The sequence below is a fragment of the Plasmopara halstedii genome, assembly GCF_900000015.1.
Source record: "Plasmopara halstedii genome assembly, contig: Scaffold_287, whole genome shotgun sequence".
In the NCBI taxonomy this organism is placed as follows: Eukaryota; Oomycota; class Peronosporomycetes; order Peronosporales; family Peronosporaceae; genus Plasmopara; species Plasmopara halstedii.
The window spans coordinates 293524-302388 of record NW_020187208.1 but is presented as its reverse complement, the minus strand read 5'-3'; the positions used below and the strand labels follow the sequence as shown (position 1 = coordinate 302388).

The window sequence follows — 8865 nt, the reverse complement described above, 5'->3', positions numbered from 1 at the left end:
TGCGGCACCATCCACAGCAAGACCGAGCGATCGAAAATGGGCAACGGCTCTACTGGGCGCACGCCCGCCATGTTCTTCAATCCAAAAAATAACTCTTGCTTTCGCCACATCGGAATGGCGTTGCGCTGTTCCGCCATACATATCAGTAGTGACAGGGTGCCACAAGTCGATGACAAAATGAAATGTTGAAATTTCTGTGGTGGCAATCGTCCATACTATTCGTCCTTGATTTTTGTCAGGTCATCTGAAGTCATTATAGCGGGGTAGTGGATATTGTAAAATTTATTTTTGAGGGCTCTATTCGGGGATGGACTCTAATCGGGAAAATCCGTTAATTAAGAAAGCCTAGAATTTTAGATACTCGATCGATCGTCTCATGTTCCATCCAGAGGATACAGCTTTTCCACGACTCGATCGTTGGTTTGACTAGAAGTGCGACCAACGCGTATATTCAATTTGAGAATTTATAAGAAGCGACGGCCTAAACAACTAGGCTAACCGACATGCAATCGCAGTGCAGGACAAGGTTCTTCAGGTCAGGGACGCAAACCAATCGGCACTATTTTGGCATTTGCAGTCAAAGCGCCCAACAGCCGTCGCCTTTACATCTTTAGCAACTACTTGATGAGACGTCATCTTTCTTGAAAGGATAAGAAGCCCGTCCTGGATAAGCATTTCCAGATCCTTGATTAAATTAAAAGAAATTTGCGCTTGCGAGGAATTTCAACATTCGAATCCAGATCATTATCGACGTCTTTGGCCGCGACGCATGTATCACTTAACTCACGCCACTGAAGGTGTTTCGACACGACATTTCCCATGTCTATGCACTGTCTAAAGAGCTCATCTATACAGGCATCACCAAATCAGGCTCGTTCAAGCAAAGCATTTCTACAAGCGTACCTGCGATCGTAATGTACTTGAACGGCTCTTGTCCAAAGTTTAAGTGCAACGCGTCATATGAGTCCAATCCAACAGCTGGGTACCACTCTTGATGCTCACACTCCATATACGCTCCATGAGTTCCACCATGAATGAGCCTGCCGTTATTTGCGAAAAACGCTTGAGCTGCTCCGGTTCTCATGTCAACGCGAATGCCGCACCCAACTGTACAATTAGCCCTGAAAGTCGGACCTAAAGGCCGGCCCAGCTGATACATCACGATAAGCATCATATCAACAAAGGCTTAAATCACCACCGATCATCACCAACCTCAAACGAAGTGCCGTGGTAGAAACAGCCGTCGTCACCATGGTATCCGTATGAAGTTCGGGTCCATCCTGGTTGCTTGCCCACCAGTGGAAATCTTGAGCTCACGAGACCAATTGACGTCATAGCTTCATGTTCAAGTTCAGAAAGATTTGTTATATTTCGATGCTGGCGTTTCGACAAGCTAAGCTCGAAGTATCCTCCTGAGACTACGCCGACTTCGTATACTGGTCGTGACTGTCCAGCTTCATGACCATCTTCATGTAAGTTCCGCTTGATAACTGCAACGTAAAATGTGGTCAAGAATGGCAAATTCGCTCGAACACATCGATCGTCTCCCAGAACTACGCCATCTAGAGCAAAGTCGACAGGTTTCAATTGACTTGTGTATGGTGCATCTAAAGAAATAATTCTAGCGATAGCTAATTAGAATAGATCACTTCCAGCTAAGAAAATGGAAGCAACACCTGTGATCAGCCTTTTTGTAACCTGAAGCTTTTTGTGTCTGCCTGATATCAGCAAAGGAAGGCACGGGTTTGATGGCATGGGTCAGCAATTGCAATTTGCGACTTAAAGTACACGAGCTGCATACCAAACAATCGTGTCAGCTCCTGGTTTTTCTTCCATATATGCATATATATTGGTAGTCAATAACGGACGTAGGGAAGAGGGCATCCAAATATTTGTTAATTTGCACCGGCACGTCGCCGTCCAACTGAAAGTTTAACGCTTCCCAGCGCTGACGAAAGATATGCTCCCATATGCTCGGGTAGAACGGAATCACGTCTCGGGCGACCACAGGTGAAGCCACAGTGATTGATTCGACGTCGCTTGGCAAGGCGAATGTCAAGATGTACGCCAAAGTCTCGTAGCCTAGGTTTGAAAGACTGGTTACCATACTAGAAAATTTGAGAGTGTGATACGAGTATTATCAGATTTGGCTTAAAATCATCTTCTTGGTGGTAGGCCTATTTATGTCAAGCGAATTAACTACTCACCTTCTAAATCAAGTATATAACGAGCATGTCCATCATAAAAAATGCAAATTCGTCCAATCACTTAGAAGTAAAAAAAGCGCCATAAAGCTTAAATACGAAATAATACCATGGCGTATCGTGGCCACTACAAATAATTTGACACTGATAAACGATTTTTGCTAAATTTCAATTTATACCATTTTATATGCTCGAGGAGCGTGTACGGTGTCGATGTAGATATTGCCGCACTTTTCGAGCTTCAACTTTTACACGCAGTTCGCTTGATTCGCGTTGAGCCTCTATGAGTTCGTCTGATAGTCGGTAATTTTGCAGCTTGAGCATGCGCACCTGGTTTTGCAACTCGGCAATTGTACGACTGTTTGACAAAGAAAGTGACGACGCAGAAGATGGAGCGGAGACTCGAATCGACTTTAGTGCTGCGTTGACTGTGAACGCAAGATCGTCGCGAAGGCGAAGCTATAAAATAACTTTTGTAAGAAATTGATGAGATCTGCATGCGACATCTTGCAGAAATTTGCAAACCTGCTTTTGATGGTCAATTTGTGCTGGGAGTGGGTTGGCTTGGTCAGAACTTATTGACGTGGATATGACTACCTATATAGCAACGCATGTAATTGTCACGATACTTGGTAACGCTATAAACAAAGTGTACCTCAGCACTGATATCTGCCGTCTTATAGCTGGTCCAAACCAGTGCCGCCAGCTGTCAAAATTTGATTCATCTTACTGTCCATGAATTTTAGAAAAGGGTGATAGTGAACAAACCTCTCGTTTTTTTTTCTTCGAGTGTAGATCAATTCCAATTCTCAGATAGTATTCCTCTACTGCGGAAGCTTGAGTGTGGTATTTGAGTCCTTTGTATATGTTGCCCCGTTCTTCTTTGATTCTTTTGGTAGCCTGTCGAGATTAAAGTCGTCAGTTCCATTTGTGGCGCTGAAAATCTTTCTTACTTACAACATCCTTCAAAGTCTTCTGATGACCTCTCCCTCTCGAGTTCAAAATGTGTTTCATGGCAGTAAATCGAGATAAGCGAACTTCATTCTCCTTTTTCCTGTTTTGTGTATGTACTGCAAAATGCCGGCGCAGTTCCGGAGTCATTGGAAGTAACTTTCCTTCAGAGAAACAGGCATTCAGCCGATTTTTTTCCTCATGAAAGACCTAAGCTCACGCACAGACATACTTCTAAACCTCAACCTTGCGATTGTATTTGGCTAAACAAAACTTACTCCGATAGTGAAAAAGTCTGTTCGGTTGTAGGTGAGCCAGAATTTGGATCGATGTAGCAGTGGCGTATCACACAATTCCCACAAATCATAAACCGTTCGGCGACTTTCCTCTAGTATTCCAATTTTCCACCTGTAATTACATGGTGAGACATTGCGTAAGAGAAGGACATTCATGCCAAAGCACGTACTTAGTCGTATGCTGTCGAGATAAGAAGCCTCTGATACAGCTTTGAGTCCGAACAACCTGAGATTTCAGTTTCTTGTAATTGCGTTTGTAAAAGCTTCCACGCCATAGTGCTTGGAGGCAATAGAAGCCTCGAATCATGCGCCGATAGCGTGCGTAGACTATATAGCCCTTAGCCAAAAGTTGTAATTTGAGCAGAGCCACACGTTGCCTTCGAAAGTTCAAGACTGCATGATGTGTGCGGTAGATTTTTTGAATCATGATCGCTCCATTCTTTAGCGCTAAAAAGTGTTGTCGATCATCTCTTCCCTATAACAAACAGTCGATAAGTATAGGACAGTCTCCATATCTTAAGAGATTTACAACCTTTATCTGCGCATTTACCCATCTTTGAATCGATATTGCAGCAATTCTTTTTCTACAATATTTCCTTCTTGCACTGTACATTCGAAACTGTGTTTGCAGCTGTCGATTTACCATTCCTTGTAAGATTCTGAGCACATACTTTGTCCAGTTACAAGTTACAAGCAACTAGCAGGCGTACAGTGATGATGAGATGACGTGTGGTTTCCCAGCTCGGGCCATTTCCGATAAATGACCTACATTGTCACGATTAGTTGAATCCAATGACCCCAAATTTGACTTAAGCAACTGTGCTTAGACATTCACCTTGCCGTCTTGAACATTCCATAGTATAAACTCACACGAGATACATTACGCTGCTGCTCCCGAGAACTATACAGTTCACGAGGCTTTCTGACGTTGCCAAATAAATTTCTGAACAAATAAAAAAGTAACATTTCTGGCGCCTGGATGAAGGCTCGAATATAAACTTACTTCTTCAGTCGGGGAAATGCTTTATACTGCCCATTTTAAAAGCAAGTAAATATCTTGAAGCAAATAAACACCCTAGCGAGAGCATACGATGTGCATCGTACCTTGTAAACCGTTCCGTTATCAGGAAGGCCGATATTTGACGGAGGTGGTGCAATAAACGTTTCTTGGATGTCTTCCGAGCGATCTTCTAAGAAACTGCAATCGTATTTCTTCTTTCCAATCTTCAGTGAGCGATTAAGCTTCTGATTAATCGACTGGTCAAAAAAAAGCACTTCTGGAAGTTGGTAATTGTAGACACGGTCTTCAATGAAACGATCGAACATTTGCGTTGCAATCAGCTGCGCAACGAAAGGACGAGATGCAGCATCAAAGTTGTCGTGGAGGAACCGCTTGCTCTCAAAAAGTGCTGGTGTTTCCGGCTGTCCTTGCGGAGCAGGCTCCTACAGTCCACAAATAATCGTTATCCTTTACTCTATCTTGACACCCGGCACTAAAGACAAATTCTACCAAGTAGCTCGCATATTTCTTAAAGATTGTCACGAAAAAACGTAAAAAGGCTGTGCGGACACCCCTGGCAGAAAAATGCTCTGTTTCGTTGTATCGGGTGTCGGTAAGCCCCCCGCTTGCATCGTTGTCAATTGATGGCATCGCTGATACCATGACGATGTGACGATCAAGTCCAGGAATTGATTGAGGTAATAATGCCGTAGAGACTGGGGACAGAGATGACAACGAAAGATTGAAAGCGGAATTTGATTTTCTTCCTCGCTTGATCTTGCCGATCGCATAATGTGAGTGCAAAGAGTCGGACATACACGATTCTGAAAAAGAAGGCGAAAGAGGTATCGTTTGCCCGTGGTCAGAAGCAAAGTTGCCAATGGGCTCAAGGTATTCCTCGTTCGGAAAGGCCTACAGGATAACAGCTAAGCATACAAAAAGTATAGTTGGCAGACCACGCACCAAATCTACTCGGCTGATTCCTGCAGCATAGGGATCGAATATCTATAAAAGCATTGTTGTCAATCTAGCTAAGCCTTTTTTAAAATCACCGGAGGGCGTACATTTGCAACTTCTGCCAATTTTGCACGTAATTTTGATCCTTCTCGATCTGGCATTTTCGGAATTGTGATAGTCTTGCCCAAGCTATCTACGGCCGGAATGACACTGATAGTAAAGCGACCTCATTAAGACGGAACACCGTTTGATAAAAATTTACGTGCTCACTAACCGGTTGTGGTCAAGATCGACAAAGACAACGCCAGATGTTTGACATGTCACGTGTTTTAAACAATCCGAGTGAGTGCCAACTAGAAAAGGGATCGGTGCCTGCAATTGTAAAAAAATCCCATCAATATCACATTTGAGCACTCCAACTTTCTTGTTTCGACTAACGTCAACTACATCAAGAAGAGAGGTCGGGAGCACTGGGATGTAGGCTCCTTGCCATGACAGTGGCAGCAAAATCGCCAGAAGAGCCTCAGCAATAGGTGTGAGAAGCCCAACATACTTGGAGCATAGCACGACCTAAATATCACACTAAATGAGACCTTTGCTATAAAAAATATGAAGATAATACCTTCAGCTCCAAAGCAACACACGAAAAAACCAAAAGCACATTATTAAGGTCCAAGACCTGAAAAAGAGGTCGAAACGAAAACTGGACATGTTTCATCGTATGTGGCACAAATATTAGCCATGACTAGGAAGCGAACGAAACAAAAGTTTGCGTACATCTGCAAGAGGAAAATCATTCTTTGGAGGGCGAGAAATCATGATATTTCGATCCGGTAAAGTCAGCTGAACTTGAATTCGACCCGGGGGTGGCAGTGGAATTTCTACCAAAAAATTCGCAATGTACCTTTCGATTGGCATTGGAGACTCTGACAGCGTCACTCGATAAATCTAAGAAGATTAAAAAATATAAACGCATTTTTAACAATCTTTCTTCTCACAGAAGTGATTGAGCGTATAATCGCTACCTGTTGAAGAAACTGGCGAAAGGCTGAAAAATAGGGGTAATGTGAAGTAACTAAAATACATTTTGGACAAAACACTGGCCCAGGCGAAGTTGTTGTATTTCCCGAAAGATCTTGAACCCATTGAGGCAACAGATCGCGCTGATTGTCATCATGTTTTTTAGGGCTACCTGAGGGTCGCCGCCGGTGGCGTTGGAGATGACAATGCGGAGCTATCAATGACACGACTTCAAGCGGGTGCAGTTCTTCGTAAAATCTCAGTGTGCAAGCGTAAATCTTGATGCCATTTACATTTGTAAGAACAAACGAAAACAAAACTGGTGCAATGTAAGATTTGCTTAGAAAGAATCCCTCCGGAAATGCAAATTCAGCAATATGTGCTTGCAGTGGTGAGTCTCGAAGCGTATCGGGGAACATGTCAAGTACAGCCGGAAAAAATCGAATGTCAGTTGGGCTCGCCGTTTTTTCAACTATTTAAAACATACAACAAAACCTAAGCTTTATCACCCTTCTTCTCCACGAGTCATGACAAACACTTACTGTTTTGGTCTGGTATCAATGCACCGCGGCCAAGCACGACAAAATAGTTAAGAAAACGCTTTGTCACTTCCACAACACTTCCTGGCTTAACCGATGCAGGATCAACATTTAATTTATGAGTTTTGCCTGGTCTTTGTTGCTGTTTCTGGCCCATTAGGGGTTTAGACGATGAATTCAGAGATTCATCAAGCGTCATGGCTCCGACTTGATCGCCGCCTAAACCAGCACTTAGCTCATCGGTACTTTCTGGCTGAATCTCTCGGTTATCTTTATCAGGCATCTTAGTGAACTGCTTAATTTCGTACTTCGCACGAATGAACCTTTCACGAGCATCTGTGGTAGTATAAGGTAAGAGCTCCAGTGACGGGTCCACCTTAAGCCACTTGTCAAGAAATTTGTTGTAAATTTCATTGACATGTTTATTGCCACCTCTCATTGCTACAACTTCCTCGTCGGTCCAAGTATCGAGATGGAGGGACTTTACCCTCGATAATTGAACGCCAAGTTTGCGGTGAGCACCCGCACAGTGAATGCAAAGAAAAGCACCGATAGTCGTGCTTGCCCAAATAGTGTCGTTAAAACGCGATGAGCAATCTGCACAGCCCTGATTTTCTGAGCTCGAATGCATTATTTCGCTAAGCTTCCGTAAAGATTGTTGTTGCACCACAGGCGATTTGTGATCAGGTTTCGGACGCGTGAACGTCATAATCTCTAGTCGACTCCGTTGTGCTCTATCGAACAAAGTCAACCACGAAACAGTCTTCAAACTTGTGATTGTCTTGCTGTTGCGGCTATTATATATACTAGTCGACAATAGTGAAGCTCACTGTGGCGAAACCGCTCATTTATTAAGAACGCATCATATGCGCCGGCGAGAATGAATGTGCGACTGCAACATAGTGTGTCCCACGCTATGTTGCTTGAAATTTATTGCCGGTCCGCGTCCCTTTCCAAATCACGGTCAATCGAACCGCGATTGAATGCAAAGAGCCAATCAGATGCTGAAGCTCGAGTGGTTGGACCTGACAGGTGCTTTCAAGCCAAAACACCTGCAGTACGGAACTGCTACAAAACTCCCAAGACACCATGGGCATGTAAGTAATTAGTCAAGGAAGTGAAATGAAGATTGAGACATCTGTGCCTGCTGCGCTTCCGTGCTGCATACTGGATTCTAAAACAGACTAAATGTGGGATAAGAGCTGGTGGACAAATGCCGCGCTCATTGAGCTTAACCACGAAATGGATGTACTGTACAGCAAATGCAGCGCAGAGGCGACAGGGGCATGATGCAGCAGAAAAAAATATATGATTCTGATTCGATCGTGTAACGCTCTGTAGTGTAAAGAATGGAAAGGTTGTTGTCTTGCTCAATGGTCGCTTTGCTGGACGCAAAGCTATCGTTGTGAAGACGTTTGACGAAGGCAAGGGAGACCGCAAGTTTGGCCATGCCATTGGTATGATACTTGTTACAGGGTACACTGATCTGTTGAAAAATGAATTACAGTTTTTTCGATTTTTTCTGATTGTGCAGTTGCTGGTATTGATCGCTACCCGCGCAAGGTAACCCGTGCGATGAGCAAGGCCAAGTTGCTGAGGCGCTCTAAGGTCAAACCGTTTGTCAAGTATGTCAACTACAACCACATTATGCCCACTCGCTACGTCGCTGATATTGACCTGAAGAAGGTCCTTGACGACGAAGTGCTGGCCAACCCAGAGACCCGCATTGAGTCGCGCAAGACCATAAAGAAGGTCTTTGAGGAGCGGTACGTTCTTGCCGTAACAAAAATTTCTATTTGGCTAGCCTGACATTTTATTATGAATGTAAAGCTACCTAAACCAGGCCGCGTGCAAGTCAGAGAAGAAAGCTGCAGGGGTCAGCTTTTTCTTCAAGAAAC

The 8865-nt window shown here is 43.8% G+C and overlaps 3 protein-coding genes across 3 annotated transcripts in view; 1 reads left to right on the top strand and 2 right to left on the bottom strand.

Annotated features, from left to right (window-relative positions):
- Positions 1-689: 689 nt before the first annotated feature.
- PHALS_04954 (SPRY domain-containing proteins) lies at positions 690-2107 on the bottom strand (the record flags this gene model as incomplete). The annotated part of the gene is made up of 5 exons (XM_024722673.1): positions 690-847; positions 904-1150; positions 1213-1621; positions 1677-1793; positions 1869-2107. 5 exons carry the CDS (start codon positions 2105-2107, stop codon positions 690-692), a joined length of 1170 nt encoding a protein of 389 aa, XP_024573726.1.
- Positions 2108-2445: 338 nt separating this feature from the next.
- PHALS_04953 (hypothetical protein, variant) lies at positions 2446-7676 on the bottom strand (the record flags this gene model as incomplete). Its single annotated transcript, XM_024722672.1, has 22 exons — positions 2446-2466; positions 2535-2663; positions 2730-2801; positions 2860-2910; positions 2973-3104; positions 3162-3365; positions 3434-3563; positions 3622-3926; positions 3984-4082; positions 4162-4216; positions 4287-4394; positions 4455-4480; positions 4556-4894; positions 4962-5363; positions 5415-5456; positions 5516-5618; positions 5683-5780; positions 5847-5978; positions 6031-6111; positions 6186-6356; positions 6434-6900; positions 6971-7676. The coding sequence occupies 22 exons, from the start codon at positions 7674-7676 to the stop codon at positions 2446-2448; spliced, it is 3873 nt and encodes a 1290-aa protein (XP_024573725.1).
- Positions 7677-8056: 380 nt separating this feature from the next.
- Positions 8057-8865, top strand: part of PHALS_04952 (60s ribosomal protein l27) — a gene marked incomplete at both ends in the record, with an annotated part of 939 nt that continues 130 nt past the window's right edge. The window contains 4 exons of the mRNA XM_024722671.1: positions 8057-8064; positions 8309-8424; positions 8502-8733; positions 8798-8843. Coding sequence (XP_024573724.1) covers positions 8057-8064; positions 8309-8424; positions 8502-8733; positions 8798-8843 — 402 coding nt within the window. The remainder of the gene's footprint in view (positions 8065-8308; positions 8425-8501; positions 8734-8797; positions 8844-8865) is intronic.